At 36.5% G+C, this 21,483-nt stretch overlaps 1 protein-coding gene and 1 long non-coding RNA gene across 2 annotated transcripts in view; one reads left to right on the top strand and one right to left on the bottom strand.

Annotated features, from left to right (window-relative positions):
- The window catches only part of PHLPP1 (PH domain and leucine rich repeat protein phosphatase 1), a 206,754-nt gene that overhangs the window by 126,968 nt on the left and 58,303 nt on the right, over window positions 1-21,483 (top strand). Inside the window, exon 4 of the mRNA XM_077891039.1 lies at window positions 962-1,128. Coding sequence (XP_077747165.1) covers window positions 962-1,128 — 167 coding nt within the window. The remainder of the gene's footprint in view (window positions 1-961; window positions 1,129-21,483) is intronic.
- LOC144324591 (uncharacterized) lies at window positions 10,455-19,657 on the bottom strand. Its single transcript, XR_013390064.1, has 2 exons — window positions 19,551-19,657; window positions 10,455-11,537 (listed from the first exon to the last, which is right to left on the bottom strand). It is a non-coding gene; the product is annotated as an uncharacterized LOC144324591 (long non-coding RNA).

Genomic DNA, 21,483 nt, shown 5'->3' with positions numbered 1-21,483 from the left:
ATCATAGTTAAGGAGTGATGTTTCTACCATAAAGCTTTGGTAAAAATAAAGAGCATGAGGGAGAATCAACCCAGAGCTTAGAACAGAATTCCCATAGAATTCTCATGGCCTCTCTGAGGAGAGAAGCCAAGGTGTGTGTCAGAGGGACCAAAGCCACATACAGTGGCATAAAGTGGCACCACATGACCTGAAATATGGGAGAAAGCATTTGAGAAATACAGATCATCCAGTGCTCTGTCTCTAGCACGCTAGTTGGTCTTTGGCCCTGGGACTCTCACCACAATAAGTCATTCAACCATGAAGGCTTTGACTATGTGGATAAATAATCAGACAGAAAATAAATTTTCCTTAGAATACTTGCATGAAGCAAAGCACGATGAATTTGTCAGCATCTCACTGAAGCTTTGTGCGAGAGATAACCCGAGAAGTTAAGAGCAAGCAGGCAGTGGAATCTGATCATATGCTACCATTACTATTAAAGATGTGTACAAGGCCATGGATACTACTTTTATTTGTGCTGTTTTAAATCTGTATATTCAAGGGCTTTGATAGGTTCCATCTAGACCTTAGTGTCTATCTCCTAACCCAGTATTTATTCTAGAGTCTTGTATTATTTAGCTCTGAATTCTCTTACCATGAATGTTTTCAGGAACTTAACCCACGGTTGGAGGAGATTACTGGTATCACTGAACCTGATAGGATAATCTGTGCTTTTTGTAACCTGTCTCCTATACCAGGTTACTCTAAGTGCCTCCTAGGCAGGGACACTGTTTTCCGCTTTTATGGTACCTGACTCAATTCTATAGTAAGTAAATAGTCTACTGGTTTATATTTGGACTACTAGTGGCACTTGTATAATATGTCTGTGTTCTCAATGGGGTCATTATATTTCCATCCATAGAGGGCATCTGTAGGATAAATGGAGGGTATTAAAATCAGGCTGGGTTTTATCCCCCTCCAGGTTGCATCACAGCGCATTAGCTCAGTGGACCTCTCATGTTGTAGCCTGGAGCATCTGCCTGCCAACCTCTTCTACAGCCAAGACCTCACTCATCTCAACTTAAAACAAAACTTCCTAAGGCAAAATCCCTGCCTGCCAACTGCCAGGGGGCTCAACGAACTGCAAAGGTGAGCATACAAAAATGGGTAGCTTCTGATTGTTTCTTGAATATTCTGGCTTAAAAAGCTAAAAAAGCGTGTAACCGTTCTCTTTCAGAGGGCAGAATAATAGGATTTTATGAAAGTAAGGATATTATCAATTCCATCTGAATTTTTTTGAAGGTCCCTGCCTTTGAAATAAATGATTTATGATATTCATTAACTGGATAGATTTATGTAAGAAGAAGATTTCTCTTGAAAACACTGATCTGCAAATGAATCTGTGTGTGATATCTGTTACTTCTGACAGATTAAACTATTACTTTTGAAAGTTATAAAAAGTACATTTTTTTTCTGTGAAAAAACATTTCCCTACCAGTTTAAGAACTAAGGTTTAAATCCACTAATACCAGATCATCTGGGTGATTAGCTTGTAGGTTTCAAGAGTCAACTGTTAGATGAAAACAGTTGCTTTATAACTGGAGAGAAGGGACTTTATTTGCATGTACCTAAAACAGATTTAAGAATTTACTATATTCATTTACTTTTTAGAGCAACAATCATTCTTGATTCTGTGGTAAATTAAGCCTCATATATTTGTTGCAGATATATAAGACTATAACCGCAGAAGACTGTAACTCTTAAATAAACAATGAATTGTTCATTTGTTCTAAATGGCAGATAATGATCTGAGATTAAACTATGGTAACACCATCGTGATTATGTGTTCATGGTTTTTAATATTCAGGAAGAATAACCCAGTATGTGTTTATTATAAAGTTTGTGCTATGTGTAATTGGAAAAGAGGAGACTGTTCTAATGGTCTTTTCAGACAAATGTGAATAGTCTTCTTTGATACTATACCAAAACTTGACAAGTGGTCATTTCGTAAATGTTGATTCCAGCATTGAATCTAAAACCCTGTTGTTAAACTTTAAAAAATTCTTTTACATTAGCTTCTGTTGATCTTTCTTGCACTTTGATTGGGTCCTTGCCCATGCATCATTTTGCTGCATTAATTATTGGTCATTTGGGAAATACTGGTTCATTAGATAATGGGGATATTCCCAATGTTAACGCATTTTATTGTGCAATTTTAAGATATCACAGTTGTTAATACCACCACTGATCTCATCAGAAAAATCTTTAAGTATTGGGAAGTTCTCAAGTTCACGGTGGAAGTAAGTTTTCCAAAATTTTGATTTTCATTTGGAAGCTTGAAGGCTGTCCTTGGCAACAAATACCGTCAGTTGTTTTTCCTGAAATGACCTTCTCACTTCATTGTAGAGAAAATGTCTGCCAAATACCCAAGTCTGAATAATGAATTTGTCAGTTGTTCTTTCACATAAAAGTGATATTCCATGAATTATTGACTAGTTTGGCTCACGGCTCAGATAATCATACAAGTGTTTTCTTTGAGAAAACCATCATATTTTACTATACAGCAGAGGTGCTTTTTGTGTACTTCCCATTTTGTCTCCCAGAAAATAAAAAAGATGTATTCAGGGGTCAAGATGTAATACAAATAACTTTGTTACATTGTGAAGGACATTTCTAAGTAAAACTAGCATTACAAATTATTATTTTTAGATTTATTTTTAACTGAAATATAGTTGACATAGATTTGTTTCAGGTGTACAGTGTAGTAATTTGACAATTACAAAATGCTCACCACAAGTTATCCTCTGCCACTGTACAAACTATACACTATTATAGTATTATTGACTGTATTTCCTGTGCTGCATACAAGTAATTTTAAAGAGTATTTTTGCTGTGATTACCTGAAGAAAAGAATATGGTGAAAACAGACCGTTGGGTGCTGCACTTATTTGGTTAGTTAGGCAGTAAGAACTCCCAGAAGGCTCAAGCACTTCCCTACTTTTTCCCTGTAGCAAATGGGTACAATGAGAGGAAACCACAGTGAAATCCTTGAACTTCAGTTTTTATGTGCCCTATGTGTTGATAATAATAATTTTACTGACACTACCATAATAAAGTGACTATGATTTTTCTGCCTAAGTATTAATTATATCATGATTCAGTCTGTTTTTGAAGTTTAAAATGATTTTGAAATATTTTTGTGTATTTTTTTTTAAAGATTTAGTTCATTTATTTGAGAGAGAGCGCAAAAGTAGAGTAGGGGAGAGAGAAAAAAAAGAGGGTGGGGAAGGAGGGAGAGAGAATCTGAAGGAGACTCCCTGCTGAGCTCTGAGCCTGACACAGGCTCTGATTCCAAGACCCTAAGATCATGACCTGAGCCAAAATCAAGAGTAGGACAGTCAACTGACTGAGCCACCCAGATGCCTCTTGTGTATTTCATAGCAGTGCAGGCTTCTGCATTTCCACTACAGAACTTCAAGAACTTGATATCCTACTATTGAATACTAAGACATCAGCAAAGGGGCATTAGAATTCATTCAAACCAAAGCTCTCATTTTAGAGATGAGTGAATGGAGAACATAAATGTCAAATTCAGATTAATAGTTACTGTGAGGCAGTGTAGGGGGATCAGATTGGGGAATGATCTGAAAAGGGTTTCAACCATATCCATCATATTTATTTCTTTAAAAAACTTAGAAGCAAATATGGCAAATAGTAATACTTGAAAAAGCTAAATAATGGATATTTGGATGATCATTATTTTTTTTGTATTTCTCTATTTGTGTGTTTCATGATAATTTCAATTTTTTTTTTAATTTCAAAATTTAAAACCTAGACACAAAATCAAAATGCTTCTCATTCCATAAGGAAATACGATGCTCCCAAAGAGCCAGCATTTGTGAACTAAACAAATAAATACCCAGGTGAAAGGATATTTGGGACATTGCCCTGCTTGTTTTTAGTTCTTTCAGAGCTTTCTGATTGGCTTTCTATATCTGTGGATCCTACATCTGTAAATTTCTTTATAATTCTCCCCCTTCTCCTGTGCTCCTCATCCCTCAGCATATGGCCTCTCCACCAGCTGTTGGAGGAAGCACTTCTCTGCTCTCACCTGGATCTGGCAGGAGCTTTGTGTCATTCTCCTGCTCTAATACACCCTCTCTCGTTTTCTTAGAAGTCTGCTATTTTGTACATTCCTTGGTTTTGTTTTATAGTTTAAAATTTAAACTTCTTTTTCCATCAGAATAACATCCTATGTAGATTTTTAAAAAAATCTTAATAAACAACAAGACTTAAAATAAGATATATGTGCATGGAACTCCAGCCCATCCTTAAACCCCAGCCCTGCCCCAACCACTTTTGAGTCTTTTGGCTCTTTTTTGCTATTTTCCTCCACCTTCAAAAGTACTCTGAATGTACTGCTATTTTAGGTTGGTGGGTTTTATTTTTTTTTTTGCTGTTTTGTTTTGTTTTGTTTTTTTGTTATTGGACATTATATATTGACTTAGTATGGAAGGTGAAGATTTAACTCTGTGACATTGTCACACCATCTGCACAAACTGCTGCTCCTCCTGTTCCCTCAGTGGATTCCTGTCAGTTTGTCCTTATTGTGAGCGTGGAGCTGTGGGCCACATTTAAGGCACTTAAATGCAGTGATTATATTTTCTCTCTTGTGCTGGCTGGAGAGTAATCTCTCACTTGTGTACTTTTTTTCTCTAGTCTTCTAAGTTTTCTGACAGAACTCTAACATTCTTCTTGACACCTTTTTCTTGGACACTTCTTTCCTCCCAGAGTTAGGGTAGCTACCTGCCCTGTAAGCCTGCTGCACAGCTGGCGTCCTCAAATGACCTTCTGTCATTTTCCTGGTGGTTCTCATCTGCTCTGTGTTGGACCTGGAGTTTGCTGACATCTAGTAACTTGAAGAAAGACTTACTTTACTTCCTCTTTTTAATGGAATACCTTCCTGAGAAAAGAGACATGGGAGACCAATTTATAAGACACTTTGCATATCTGAAAATATTTTTCTCTCCCACTTGGATGGTTACCTTGGCTGGCTTCTAGGTAGGAAAACATGTACCCTTAGAATTTTGAAGCCAGTGTACCCTTATGATCCAGGGGCTATAGTTGGTATTAAAAAGTGTTATGCTATTCTAATTCCTCTCCTTGTAGGTGATCTTTTTTCCTCTTTTGTTTACTTGTTTGTTTTAAACAACCTCCAGAAGATTTTAGGATCTTCTTTTTATGGCACTCTATTAATTTCATCCATTATGAGGGACACTCAATCTGAAAAAATTATGTCCTTCAGTTCTGGAAAACTTTCTCATTCTGTTTTTTGATCATTTTCTTCCCCATCTTGGTTTTCTCTTGTCTTCCCTTGAATTCCTGTTAGTTAGGTGGGACCTCCTTCTTTATCCTCTAATTCTATAATTTTCCTATCTCTTTGCCTTAATGCCCTATTTCTTGACAGATGTTCTCTACTTTATCTTAACCCTTCTGAAGTTCTGCTGTCTTTTTCAATAGCTCTTTCTTGTTTGTTTTTAATTTGTGTGCATTTTAATAGCATTCTCATCTTTTTTTCATGGGTGCATGTCTTCTGTTTCTGAGGAAATTAAAGTTATTTATGTCCTCCTTGCACTGTTTTTCCCCCCTGTTTGTGTAGGTGTCTGACTGTTGTGTTAGAAAGGTAACTATTTGGTGACCCTTTGCTCTCTGTTCCTATTTAATGGTAAGTCACTGAAGTGAGTTGGGTACCGTGATATGTGGGCAGGGCTTTTCCACCATATAGCTTCCCTACCACGGCTATCAGGGGTGAGCTTTTGGTTTCACTGGGGGAACTTCCAGAGACAATATCTGTGGATCTTTTGCCTAAGGCATGTCAGTTTTACTTGGAGGAATCCTTTGGTCTTCTCTGTGGGCAATGCATGCCAAGATTCAGGAAGCAGAATGATTGGAAGACAGCTGGAATCTCAAGGTATAGTGTGTGGATTTTTAATTGTTCCCTGTTTTCAAAACAGTGTTTTCTACTCTTCCTGAGGTCTTTGAGCCAGAGACTCTCCAGTTCAGTTTCTTCCAGGGAACAAACTGTCTTCTGCTGGAGCTGGGGAGAGGATCTGAGGTCTAATTCTTCCTTGTATGACCTCATAAAGTCTTTTTGTAGAAGTATAACAAAAACATAGAAAAGGCAGTATAAGTGCACAATTTGGTGGGTTTCCAAAAAGTAAACACATCCATGTGACCAGTACCTGTATGAGAAATAGAATATCTAGCACCCCAGAAGCCTTCCTGTGCTCTCCTCTAAGTACCCCAAAGATAATCACTATCCTAACTTTTAACAGCATAAATGCGTTTTTCCTGTTTTTGTACTTGATATAAATGGGTAGGTAGTATGTAGTGTTGTCCAACTTCTTTCATTTATGTTTTTTTTTTTTTTTTAAGAAAAGCAAACAAAGCATATGAAGGTACACATTACTAGTTTGTACTTTATTGGGTACAATATAAAGCCATGTCTTTCACTTAAGATGGAAGATTTTACAGTTTTACACTGCAACAAAGGTTTCTGTTTTCTTTCTGTTGCTTTATGCCTGGGGGAGATGGAATGAGGGAACTTGGTTTGTGGGGGGCTTCTGAGCAACTGGTGAAGCTGCTGTTGTGTTGCCCTTTGGAAAACAAATGGGCTTTAGGCCAGTTTTTTTTTTTTTTTCCTACCATTTTTTACTATCCACATTGTCCAAGAAATGTTTTATTGCAAAGTTCTCAAAGTAATGAATCTGTAAGTATGTAATACACATACACGCACTTAGTGCTATAAGTTATAATATATATTTTAAACTAACAGACTCCAAAAAAATTTATGTAGCTTTTATATTCCAATAAAATTAATATACATTTGAGATATGCCATATATTAGTTGCTTATTTTTATTCATGGATTTAAGGAATTTGTGCTAATTTTGAGTGTGTGTTTCATTGTGAATATGTTAGAGAGGTACCAGAGGGGGACTTATTTTGTTTTTACCTATTTCAAGGAATGAATTTTTAGATTACAAAGTTAGGGTAGATATCCAGGGAGTAACTTTAAGTACAGTGCATTTATAACAGGTAGGAGTTCTGTGACTTTTTCTCTTAACCACATATCCCCTTAATTTTTCTTCCTATTGGAAATTCTTGCCTTAAATAAATGAGCTGTTTTTACAGAACATTTACGTTGGTATTTCCAGCAGCATTCTAAATCTGGAAAGATGGCATGCTGATGTACACACATAGGCCAGCAGTTTCAGAGGGAAAACATTGTTCTTGGAACGACCACTGTTTGTTTTTCCTTTATTGGCATTGGAACTCTTCAAGTTAGTTTTCAAAATATAGAGGAGAGGCAAAATCAGAGTAATTTTTGGTAGTTTAATGGTTTCTTTCCTGATGATGTATGTCACTATTAATTATGCGTTATTTACCTCTATTTTATTAATAGATATAGTACTTTACTTACTGTAGCCACATCTCCATTTAGATGACCCAGATGGTATTAGTACTAAGATTATTATTATTTGAAATGGAGAATTTTAAAAAATAAAATATAATAAACTTCTTTGTAAAGTCATGAAGAGGATGACCTTTTTGCTGGTTTAAGTTCGAGGAATATAACTTTCCTTCCCATGTCTTAATTTTATTGTTTTTAATACTGTACTAAAGCAGTATGAACTTACTTGTGCAAAATTAAATTAGGGTTCAAACATATTACTGTACTGATAAATCTAGCTCTTTTAAAATTACCATTTAGTAAGGTTTTGTGGGTAATAATACTGCATTAAGGGATCTAGAGCTTGTAAGGGATGACAGATCAGAGAGTTCTTTTATGGTAATAGCACAGTGTTTCAAAGAGCAAGCTCAAAAGCAATTTGATGTTAATAATTTGTATGCACCTGTTTCTGGTAGCTTTGTCCATGGTACTTGGAAAGTTTGCTACTTCATTTAAACTTAAATATCCTCATCTTAGATAATTTTAATTTATTAATCACTTCTGCCTATCACCTTTATAGATAAGCCTATGTTTTAATATTTGACAAATTGGTAATAATTAAAACATACTTAAATTGCTTAATTCTGTATTTTGAAAATTAGACAAAGTATATAATAATCACTCTCTTAAATACAAATTGATTATGTTTCAGTTGTTTTGATGGCTGGTAGTTGTCTGTCACTTCCACCCATTAATAAGGGAAGCAAATCTGATTTCCAGCTCTTGCTATTTATAGGTGAGTTGGTATAGAGAAACAAATTTAGCACAGCTAGAGGGGCCCAGCAAGTTCTAGGAACGGAGTTGCTTTTTTCAGTAGGAGGATTATTAACTTTAATTTCAGTGGAAGTTGGGGTTTCAAATTATTTGGTAAATCATGTATGTCTACAAAATTTTTAATGTATTTTTTACCATATGTGTTCCTAAAATAGGCCAAAAAAATATAAATCCCCTCAGATTTACCACCTTCAGACTTTTTTTTTTTTTTTTTTTTTAACATTCTTCTTTGGATACTGAACTTTGTTATTGTTTTGTTACTATGCTCCTCACAGTTTCACAATATTTTATGCAATAGTTAAAACTGCCCTCCCAAAGATGTAATACGTAGGAATAGCAGTATTGCTTCAACTTGTAAACAATTTGATGTTGCATTTAATTTTTGCCTGAATGATTTTCAGTGTAGGTACTGATTGTAAGGAAAGAGTTGACTTCAGCCTGTCACCATTTTTGGTTTTTGTTTTTGTTCTTTTTTTCCTACTGTTTTCTGTATTTATCTTGTTTGCTTTGAATTCTTAGGGAGCAGGGATCTGTTCTTCCTCAGAGGAAGGATCTACTACCAGATGGGCCATTAAATAACTACATGGTAAATGAATGACTGTGTGAACGAATGGTGGTGGAAATTGTCTTTATTCATTCAGCTCTGTGTTAAGTATATCCTCTTTCTTTGCACAAGGTATTTGTAGCCACGTGTAGAAGGAAGGGAGACTGGTAATTAATCCTTAATGTGTTTCTTTGGTTGAAGTTAAGATGAGAGGACAGCCTGTGGGGTTAGGTGATTCAGAAAAGATTACGAAGATGTGTAAGAAGGGATTTGAAGTTCGAAAAGGAAACATTAGATTTTAAACAGACAATATGATATTGGACTGCTTTAAAAAAAAAGTCTACGAGTCTATTCACCATTCTCTAAACATACTTCACCTTCACCTTGCAAAGGAATGTGCCTCTCCTGCTTCTCATCCACCAGACCCAGGCTCTACCCAGTGAAACCTCCTTCCCTTCAAAGCACGTTTGTAGTGACCTTTGCTTTTTGAAGCTTTTAGTTATTTCCCATTTCCATGTGACCTTTTTGTCTTCTGAGTTGTTAGCTTTCTCTGTACTTGATGCATTTACCAAGTATACCTTTTATAATAAACAATTGAAAACTTCAAAAATCGCCATCTACATGAACTCCTTGAGATCAGACATGGAGTTTCCTTATCTTTGTCTTCACTCTCTGCTTCTCCCTTATATTTAGCCACAGGATGTAATACATGGCAAGCCCCTTAATAAATATTTGTTGGATTGAATTGTTAGTTTTCCCACCACCAAGGATAATCAAAAGGAATGTGATCCTAAAACTTTCAGAAAAGAACATCCAAAAAATGCTTTAAACATTGGCACCATTTGGTATGTTTAGTGCTTGAGGTGACTATTTTAAGCCGACAGTAGTCCTTTAGAATGATTGTAGATCAATCATGTTACATTGTATGGCACCTGGAGATCAATTTCAAGGAACTGAGGAGTTAGTGTATAATTGTATCTTATAGACTATGGTATAAAATGGGTATAATGTAGCCTAAAATAAGGTAAAGATTACAGTTACCTCTAGGTCAAAGACAGCGTGAGTTAAAGACTTGGAGGAAAGAAGTGATTTGATACCTGTTTATTTTATTTTATTTTATTTTATTTTTTTATTTTTTTTTATTTATGATAGTCACAGAGAGAGAGAGAGAGAGAGGCAGAGACACAGGCAGAGGGAGAAGCAGGCTCCATGCACCGGGAGCCTGACGTGGGATTCGATCCCGGGTCTCCAGGATCGCGCCCTGGGCCAAAGGCAGGCGCCAAACCGCTGCGCCACCCAGGGATCCCTGATACCTGTTTAGAAGCAAAATGTGTTTTAGCTGAAAAGAAGAGGGATGTTCAAATGGGAGAACAGTGAGGAGAAGGAATGAAGTTAAGTTGGGTGTGCAAGTGTGTGGGTGGAATAGAATGAAAGCTATGAAGAAATGAGCATTGAGAAACTCATAATTATGCTAGGAATTTATCAAATACCTTCTTCTTAGAAAGAAAGCTCAATATTCTACATTTTTAATCTCCATGGAATGGAAAACAAATGACCTTATTTCCTACTCTGTTCTTTTGGGGATCTTGGCATTCCAGAGCTACCAAGTTATTCATGTTAATTACTTACCCATACCAAAAGTTCGTTTCCAGGTTTTTAAAGAGAGATTTTAATATTAATGTTTTTATCAGTAATTTCTGAAAACTCCCTTTTAATGGGAATAGTGATGATTCATTAACAGTAGAATCAGGAGCAGCATGCTAAAATGTTTTTGCAGCTCATTTGCCAGACAGAACTGCAGTACTTAGCCCAATTTCAGCTTCTTTGAAGATGCTCTGCCATATAAAAAAATACTACAAGTGAACAAGAGCTAACTGCTGCAGAAAGGATATGGCCAATGTATTAAAGAACACTTAGTGCAAGTGCTGCTCAGGGATGAATAACCTTGGGATGGAATTTCCACTACTGGGGTTTGGTGAGTCTTGCCAAGTGTGTAAGGAATTTCATAGACTAGGTCTAATGCCCTTCTTTCTGTTAACTCTTCCCAACACTGGAAGTTCCTTTATGATACAGCTTTGCTTTTCAGATGGAATTTTGATCCTCTTGGGAAGCTTTCCATTTCACACAATTCCCATTTTCCTCCCTGATCAAAGGAAAACCTTTCCATAGTGCTTGGGGCGCTGAGATTGTGTAGCCTTTGGTCTTCCCCTTGTTGTGGGCTCTCGACCTCATTTCTGAAAATAATAGCCAATTTTCCTCTTCCCTCACATGGTGCATGTAAAGGAGGGAGCTCAGAAAGAAACAAAAGATTTCTTTATCAGCCAGACTGTATTAAATTACAGTCTGCCCTGTTGACTTCTTGGGATCCTTTAAGATGTTTAACCTTTTTTCCCACTTAAATAAAAAGAAAGGAGGGATCTTCAGAAGCCTTGGCTTCATTCCAGTGAGGCGATTATATTCTGGCCAATTCCATTCTTCCATTTGTTCTAGTTGAGCTCTTTGCTATACTCTGCAAGCTTTAACTTAACTGCAAGCGGTTAAAGTTGAACACAGTATTTGTAGGTATTTGTTATTCTGAGTGGTGACCAACTTTTCACTCTGCATATAGTTCTTGGACACAGTGATAAGCATGTAGGGAGAGGCCCACCAATGATGCTTATTTTGTGGTTTTTGATGATGAAGTGTTGTCACGACTTGGGAGCACAATTACTGTTGTTCCTGATGACTTCTGAAAAAAAGAAAAAAAAAAAAAAGCCAAAAAACCCTTGGTTGCCAATGGGAGAATGCTGAGGGAAACTCAGTAATGCCCCCTTCTCCCTCTCTCCTCTGCCTCAGGTCAGACAGCCACAGCTCACTCCTGAGCTCCTTCTGACCACATACATGCGTCACTTTGGAACACAAACGATCCATGAGAGTTGTTATGCCTTAGAGTGCCTGTAATACTGATGTCGCTCACCATGCTCTCCATAGTAACAGAGCTGTGAATGGGAGGAGTCACACACCTGCTGTCATTTCCCACGGGGTGGGAGAAGTGGGGAGGTGGGGGAGTGTGGGGAGGTGGGGGGGTAGGATGATGGTGCCATTGCTGGCAGGATATTTCACAGTGGCTTCTCTCAAGGAGGGCACACCCATCCCTCCCTGGTGATGTGTTTGGGAAATGTAATTAACAAGAGAACCTTAGGGCAAGTCTGACTTTCCAAATCGTTTTCTTTTTTCCAATTGTAAGATTTCTGTCAGAATGCATCTTTCACCCCACAAAGAGCAGTAGAATGTGTGTGTGTTTAGAATGGAAGCACAACAAGGAAAGCAGAGGTGTTCTGTGACTTGCATGATACATACAAAGCCATGCATCCTTGCAGAGATGATTTCACTCCCTTATTCAGATTTTTCATAGGTAAGTAGCAGCATCTTCATCTGGAATTCAAGGCACTCTGTACTTTATGTGCCCTTTAAGACCACAGTTCTTACTGCTTAACGCAGTCATTTGCTCAGTGTTTCCTAAGTATACCCTGTATTTTTTGCCTTCCAAATCAGTGTTTCTCAAAATGTGATTTATGAAATACTTACCTCAGGATCACATGGAGGTATTTACAGGGAACGGAGATACCTTCTTTCCCTGCCATCCTTGCAGAGTCAGAACCTCTGCTGACGAGACCCAGGAAAATGCATTTTTAACAGCATATGCTAGATTTGAGAAACGGTCAGGTCATCCTGTTCTCCAAATTTGAACGTTCTTTCAATCCCCATCTCCCCATTAAACTCTTGTTTGTGTCCCTTGGCCAAAGTGAATTTTCTCTTCTGTAAGTACTTACTGTTTTTGTTTTTGTTTTCCAGTGAGTTTTCACCTTGTGCTTTGTATTATAGCAGCTTTGCTCTCAAACTATTTTTAAGTTCCTGGAGGGTGAGAACTGTATGTAGTTCACATTTGTATGCTTCACACACCTTTGTGCATAATAAGAACTGAGACAAAGTTTAGTGAATGGATAGTTCAGAGTTTTATCATACCTAGTAAACTTTGGGTATTGGATTTTTTTCTATTAACCAGATATACTTGGTTTATTTGTGATGTGAGCTTGAGCTACTCCTGTCTAAGCACATTTTCATGATATAATTATTCTTTTTGACCTTAGCTTATGTTCACTTTCTCCTTTGGTAATCTGGTATCTTTGATAGAGATGTTATCTGGTTTTCATTTTTATATATCCATATATGACTCAACTGGGAGTTTATCCAAGTATACTTTATAAATCTTCTCTTTTTTTCCCCTTTGAGAAGAGGAATGGAAATAGCGATCTGTTTTCTGCTTTTTGCAGAAATATTTTTTACATTTTTGTTCTTTGTCCTACTAGTACGGTGGTTAATATTAAACATCTCTTGAATGATGTTGTAATTGAATTGGTTCTGGGCAGATCTCTTAGTAAAAAAATGAGAACAGATAGTCATGGATAAAATGAATAAAGAAACCATTTCATAGGAAAGATATGTTTAGCTGTAACATAGTAACATACCTCTTGTTTGTCTTCTTAATCATTATATTGCCAATTTATAAAAAAATCAGAAAATGACAGATTTATGCTGCTTGTGACTCATTGTTTTGATGAATTTACTTAGTGCAGAGTTACTGTAGATTACTGTAGATCTAGTGACTGCTCTTTCCACATGATTACCGTCTTATGATTTGGAATGGTTTTCTATAAAATATACTTCCTTGATTCATGGGAGCCTGCCCCTTTCGTCTCCCTACCCCCACCTCCCCGTGGGTAGGAGCTCTCTTACTGGCTACATAGGGTTAACTTAGCCTAGGTCTGGCACAAAGTAAGTGCCAATAAGTGCCTCCTATTTGAATTATTTTAAAAGAGGATTAAAATAGAAATGTCTCTCTTTAGGGAATGCTTTAATTTGCATCCCAGCAATATGTCCATTGTAATCGTTGCCAATATGAGTGTTCTCGATTTCCTTGATTATTATTTTGCAAAAATTATGTCTGTGAATTGTAGCTTTGCTATACTTATTCTGTGGCAATTCTTAAGCAAATTTTTCTCAAATATAGTTTTATCCAAGATATGCATGCATTTATTTTTGTTTTCTAGTTATAGGAAAAGGTGATATGCCTGTTTTGCTTGTACTGAGAGTCATTAATGGTGATTAGGATTAAGATAGAATGGTTTCTGTTTATTTTGGCTCAAGCATTGAGAAGCTGGTTGTGTGCCATATTAGCATTTGTACATTTGTACGCGTGCTGAAACTACCAGAAGACCCTGGCAGGTGTTCACTGGCTCCGAGGCTGGTGGACTTTGTCCTGAAGGGACAACAGGAAAAAAAAATCATTGCACCAAGAAGCCGAGAAGTCACCAATGAGAGAGTTCAATCCCAGGGCATCAGAGTTTGAGGGTGTGAAAGCTAAAAGGAGCTGAGTCATGACTTCTGAAGAGTAGATGTTCCTAGCAATCCTGAGGTAGGCCCAGTAACTTAAATGTGTCTTATGCCACTGCAGCTACAGACAAGTCCGAAAGGAACATAGGGCAAAAAATATTCTTTCTTTCCTTCTTTATCCAGGAAAGACAGCCTTTGAAGTCTTTTGCAAATTGTTTTGTTCTCTTACATAAATACTATAGCTCTGGTTGCCCTATGTCATAATACCTGGATTAGGGCAAATATATTAAAACAAGGCTGTAGGACAAAGTTCACGCTAGAGGAATCAGAATTTAAAGTGCAAGGAGGATAAATTAAGTTGCTAACTGACATCTCTTTCACTCACTGATTTAACTAATCCTTCTCAAGAGAAAGTACATTTAATACACATTTTTTAAAAAGTACTTTGATACTCTTTCTAAGATGTATCCTTCTACAGATAAAAGGGACAAGTTACTCTGTCAGATGAATTGTTTAATTGAAGCATCTTATGGGCTCCAAGCTACAAGGTGGGCTCTTGGGAAGAACAAAAAAGCAAGGCATTTGATTTTATAAATTCTCTTGGAAAAAAAGAAATAGAAACAAAAAGTAAACGTAACTTGTTTTTACCTATGCTTTTCTCTTTATTTTGTTTGAACAGTAGTAGGCTATTTTTTCTTTTTCACTCTTCCCCTAGTGTATGAAATTGAATGAATATTGAAAATGGTGATTAATTTAAAAAATGGTGTTGGCATAATTAACTACTAGACCAAAAAAAAAAAAAAAAAGTAGATTTCTACCAAACAACACATGTAAGAAATAAATGCCAGGTGCAATAAAGATCTGAATGTACAAAATGGAATACATAAATACTAGGAAATATAGTGCCATCTTTTGTGCCATCTTTTGGGATGTGAATAAGAGGACCTTCCCAAGCAAGGTGAAAAATATAGACTCCATAAAGGAAAAGATTGCCAAATTTGAGCAAATAAAAATTAAAAATAGTATGTGTGCTGAAGTCATTAACGGAGTGGAGGAAAATGAACAGAAGGCTGGGAGTATCATGTGACACATATGCAGCATATGACACTGAGTGTGGCAGTTAATATTCAGGGAGCTGTCCTACAAATTGATAAGCTAAAGACAAATAACCCAATAGAAAAATGGGCAAAAGATATGAATATGTATTTTGAAGAAGATGAACTTCACAAAAAGATACCACTTTTTGCCCATCAGATTAGCCATATTGGAAAGAATGCTCACATTAAATGCTAGCAAAGGGAGCATGGAAAGGAATTGGGAGTTTGAATTTCTACAACATTTTGGTAATTTTGCAGTACATATTAAAATTTAAATTATACGTATTTTTAGACCCATCAGTTACACTTTTAGAAATACAGGTTCACAATCCCTTACCCAAAACTCTTTAGGCCATTTGTGCTTCAGATTTCAGAGAGTTTCAGATTACTAAAGATAAATAGCACATATATTATATATTCTGTAACACCTCTAGCGTGCTTTGGGACTCCATAAGCAGACACGTTTATATATCTAAAGAGAATAAATTCACATTAATACATCAGTTCAGGTCTGCTTTGGTCACCACATGAATCAGTGAAAATTTTTTCACTTTTTTAGAGCCTGTTGGATTTCAAAATTATGGGTAAATCATTGGGCACCCATAAATACTGCAAAATGAAAGCATTGATGCACAGATGGATATGTTGAATTATTCCTTATAGCAAAACAAAACAAGACTGGGAGTACTCCTAATGTCAGTCAGTGAAGGGATGGGATCAATTGTGGTACCTTTGTGCTCTGTGTATTATGCAGCTATCAAAAGAGTGAAACTTTTACCTACTGTCTCAGAAAGATGATTTGTTTATAGTAGATGAGAAAACAAGTTATAGAAAAAAATGTGAGTGATATAATCCCATTTAAAACATGGGGGAGGGAGGCTATCTCCTATTTATGCACATATGTGTTTTATAAGGAGGAGAAGGTTTCGAAGTCTGTATACTAGACTTGACGCTGTTTAACTCAGGGGGATGGGGTTTGGAAGGAAGTAGGAGAGACTATTAATGTGATCTTTATATGCTTCTATAGTTTGACTTGTTAAAATGAGCATGTATTATTTTGGTAATCAAATAAAAGCAATCCTCTTAAAAGCTAATATTGTGAGTATTCCCAAGCACTGACAGTCTGGCAGCTCTCCACTAAATAGTCCAGCCACTCTGAGCCATTAGAGAGCTGCTTCTCATAATTAATGGAAAGCAGGAGACTAAGCCCAGAGCTAGACTTACAACTCCAGCCCTCGAGTAGGTCCTTCATTACTTAATATCGGAGCCTAATAATTTCCAAAGTGTATTAGCGTGTTCCCCCACAGGGAAAAAACAAGTGAAATATAGACTGTTACTATGAAACGGAAATCCAGTCACCAGGGAATCTTTTTCTAATTGACCCACTTGTAGTGAATAATAACTCCAGAAAATAATATTGATTTCTCTCTGTTAGAATCATTGAGTAAAACAAGCATGGTTTCCTCTTCATGTACGTAACATGTGACTCCCATTTAATCACATTGGGAATATGTTTAAAAACAAAAGTGCTTCCACCATACTGTTATTTTTACAGTCAAAGTTTTCTAATCTATCCTCAGTTCCTAAAAGGAAAATTACTAAAGATTTAGGTGGATCTAAAGCTAATTATTATGTCTCTGAATAGTCATCATACTATTTATTTGGTTTTGCTTCCTAAATATCCATAAAGAACTTTGTCCATTGAGTTTTGAGTGTGGATTGAATGGATACAAACTGAGAAAGGAGAAAGATTGAGAGTGTCTATGATCGTGACAAAACAAGCCCAAGAAGGGAAAGCATATGAAAATCAGCATTTGTATTTGTTTATTTTTCTCAACTTTGATATCAGGAACATTGGCTTTTTCTTTGCTGCCCTTGGAAAACATGGCTCCACTTCATTCTCTAAGGAGCACTTGCTCCCAAGTGGCTTTTCGGAGGCCAGAATGAAATAAGCTGATAGAGCTGCAGTTGATCTGTTTAAAGACCTATATACCTGTCTAATAGAGATAGGGAAATGGGATGCATAAATGTGATGCATTTTAACCTTTCAGGTTAATTTAAGAAACTAAGTACCCTTCCTTTTTGTAGTGGGAGTAACTTGGAAGATTATAGGTGGTAAATTTAGTGACTGAAGAAAACAATCCATTTCAAGCTGGGTGTAGACTCTAGTATGTCATACTCTGTCTGGATGAAGACAGAAACTAGGCAAGGGCAGCGACAAAAACTAGTGATTGCTCCATTATCTCAGGAACAGTTTCAACATAGGTGCTATTTCTACTTTGTTGTTCATTAGTGATGGTATGAAGTGGGGGAAAGAAAGGAAAAATTAAGAACATTAATATATCAAACCCCTCCACAGCACAGCATGTGTTATGTCTAGATACAGGATCGTTGTTACTATACTTTTGATTTTATAGTGTAAATATAGAAGGAAATGAAAATGAAAGCATTATCATCAATTTGGCAAAGCAGTGGTAGTGTCAGCTCCACTCTACCATCTTTCCACTTGTGACTTTCCATCATTTCAAGGCCCCTGCCTTCTGCAAGCAATACCATACTTTGTTATATGGTCCTTAGGATAGCTAATTTGGAAAGGACTTCAGTTTTTCTTTGTGAACACAATTAGAGTTGCCTCTGTAGATTATCAAGTATTTAGTTGATTGTACTTTTAAGATTTATTTATTTATTTTAGAAAAGGAGAGAGTGCACAAGTCGGGGAGGGAAAGGGGACACAGGCTTAATGCTCATGTGGAGCCTGATACCAGGCTCTGTCCCACAACCCTGAGATCATAACCTGAGCCTAAGTCAAGAGTTGGAGGCTTAACCCATTGAGCCATTCAGGTGCCCCTGATTGCACTTTTATGTGACGCTTAGTATTAAAAAACAAAAGTGTACCTTGGAACTTTGTTAAGCGAGACCCAAGTTCTAGAAGCCCATAAATGCCCATTGCCATTGGCTAAATGTAATATTGTAATACTGCACCCATAACTTTGCTTTAAGAATTAATAAAGACTCTGGATAAATGTTAACTTGATTTCTTACCCCCTGCTTTGAGCTGTATTATAGAACAAATGGACACAAATTATAGTTCTTTCCTTAAAGCAGATTGCTTGCTCTACAGTGTGAAGTCAGACTTTGCAGGTTGTTGGATAGTTTGTGAACCCTGGGTAGTGCCTGAATTGGTTTAAATGGAATTGCACGTGGTGTTCAAAATATTCATCGTCCTCCATTGCCTACAGCGTGCTACTCTCTGTCGGGGGAAGTGAGGCTAAAAAAGAGTGCTTTCCATACTCTGCTCTGAGGCTACTCTTTGACCTGTGACTTAGAATTGTTAGTAATTGATATCTATTTATATTAAAGTCTCTAATAAGATGTAATAAGAGCAGGAGAGATGAGAAGTAGTACTGCTGTTGAAAGGCGGTATTTTCAGGTTGTATGCGATGTTTACACAATTTCTCTGAGCCTACTTTCTTTATCTGTGAGCTTGGGAAATGAGAGAAAATGACTTCAGAGGCCCCTTTATTCTCACTTTAGATAACTGAGAAATGAAGAATATATATCTACTTCAGTTAACTTTTTTAGCCTTGGCACTGTGTGTATGTATATACAGGTATATACATATAACAGATGTTTTTTAAAAATAAATTACAGAGTTTACCCTTTTAGTTCTAGAACATCAAGAAGAGTCATTCCTTATTAACTGCTAAACCAACCACTATCATTGTTACAATCATCATTAGTAATTTTTATTAATATGAAATTTTATCTGTTCTGTTCTATATACCTACATTGAACAGCTATCAGGAAATATTTGTAATCTGAACAAATACAATGTAACTTCATTTTAAGGACTTAATTTTAGGGTTTAAGAACTGTAATAGTAAAGAAAGAAAAAGGAACTGTGATAGTAGTTTAAAATTATTTAAGATATTTCACCAAATATGTATTTTTCCAAAGGAGGAAATGGAACCAGTTTTATTTTGGAATCTGAGTCTGTGCATGTTTCATAGTTTATGGGGCTCACCTTTTAGCATGACAGAGCTCAAAGTCTTATTTTATAGGAGACATAGAGATTTCCAGTCTTTTCTTCCCTAACACTATGTTGTCACCTTGTTCCCTCCTCTGCATTCTTTTTGAGTGAAGGTAAAAGGAGGAAAGGTCATCCACTCCCCATTTTGATTTCTTATCTCTCTTTTAAACATTGCCTCTGGTATCTCTTCCCCATTTTAAGACCTGAGATAAGTAGATTCTAGGTAGACCTTCCCTCTTACCTTTGAAGGGATTTTTGAATTGGCAGATGCCTGTTGCCTGTAATCGGACTGCTTTCCACATCTGTAAAGAAAAAGTGGAACTCTAAGAAGAGTAAGGGTTAGAGTTTCCAAAACAAATGAATTTTAATGTGTTCAGACCAAGAACTTGAGTTCTCAGAAACAATCCATGCTTTGTTTGCTAAACAAGTCTGCTGAACACTGTGTTCTTTTCTGGGAAGAACTTGGAGGATGGGCTGCACAGGGAGGAATACAAGGGATGTAGGGAATATGATGAGAAGGAAGGAAAAAATTTTAAGATACTTAGATGTATAGGTCTAGGGCAAGAGTATAAATGGAGGCCCCATACCATATATCTAAATATTTAAGTTGTAATCAAGCTAATAAACTGTTAAATAAAATATGTCCTCTCCTCCTACCTTAACAGATTTAATAACTTGCAAGCGTAGTATCAAGTTTAGAATTTTCAGACCCCTCTCAGGATCTCACACTGGTTCTGGCAGCATTGGGAAATCTGGCCCAGGGGCCCAAATGTCTTTTCTTTGTGTCTCTAGCTCCATCCCTCACTGTAGGTCTGTGGACACACTGTCCCAAGTTCTGTCCGTGCCTAGGGCCTCTAGGTGAAGAAGATGGGCCCAGGGAAGAGGCCCACGGAAGCCCTGAAAATAAGGTTGGGTGTCATTTGGGTAAAGAAGTCTGGAACTCTGCATATCCTTAGTATGGAGAAAATGCTTGTCCATGAAAACATAATGTGAGCCATATACGTGAATTTTAAATTTAACAGTAGCCACATTAGGGAAAGTAAGGAGAAACAGTTGAAATTAATTTTAACAATATATCTTATTTAATGCAGTATATCAAAATTGCTATCTGTTCTAAAAAACATTGAGTTTATGTTCTTTTCTGTGTAAAGTATTTGAAATCCAGTGTATATTTATACTTAGAGAGCATCTCAGTTTGGGCTAGCCCCACTTCCGGTGTTCTATAGTCATCGAGGGCTGTTGCTCTCTTACCAGACTCCTGTTCTGCGTGGGGATGCTTGACCCCTGGAACTGAAGACAGTTCACTTTATTGTAAGGTCTGGTAGTGTTTTTGTATAATTGAATTGATATAAAGAATAATTGCATTTCTTTATATTTAGAGCCTGTGGCCATTTTAAAATCCAAATATATATACATAGGCTTTGGAGTTTACTTGTTTTTATTTCTGTTCATTTCTTCAACTTTCTTTTTACTCATTCAACTTAATACTGCTTTCCTTTGGTGTGGTTATAGTAAATTTGTTTGCAAAATTGAAGATACTCCCTGCCCCTCCTCCCCACCCACCATGTTATTGACAAATACTTTTCCAAAAGCCAGTGCTCTCATTTGCTGTCTTGAGTTAAGTCCTGGAGGTGTAATCGTATCATCTCCACTCTTGTTGGATAATGTCTTTAGGGAAGGTCTTTTTCCTTCCTAGAGGAACTTTTTTCTAAGTTCAGTTTAATTGTGTGCGTATTTTTAAACTGTGGCCACTTCTACCAAATGAGGAATCATATCTAGAAAGTAGGATACTGTTTTTGTTTGGACTAGAACAGCAGTTTCATCTATTTCAGGATAGAGTTGGCAGATTTAGAAGGGAGAAAAAGCACCCAGTTAAATTTGAATTTCAGAAAAAACAATTCTTTCTTTCTTTCTTTCTTTCTTTCTTTCTTTCTTTCTTTCTTTCTTTCTTTCTTTTCTTTCTTTCTTTCTTTTTTTTAAGTATAAGTATGTCCCATGCAATATTTGGGACATACTTTACACTTAAAAAAAAAAAAAAAACCTGTTGTTTATCTTCTGTATTTTATCTGGCAACTGTATGTTAAACTCCTTTACTCTAAAAAAATTGAAGACCTTAAGCAGTTTCTATTTATGTGGATTAAATCTATTGATATTTACATTAAAAACCTAAACCT

This window comes from Canis aureus, chromosome 1 (assembly GCF_053574225.1).
Source record: "Canis aureus isolate CA01 chromosome 1, VMU_Caureus_v.1.0, whole genome shotgun sequence".
NCBI classification, from domain to species: domain Eukaryota; kingdom Metazoa; phylum Chordata; class Mammalia; order Carnivora; family Canidae; genus Canis; species Canis aureus.
This window is presented reverse-complemented; position numbering and strand designations above follow the sequence as displayed.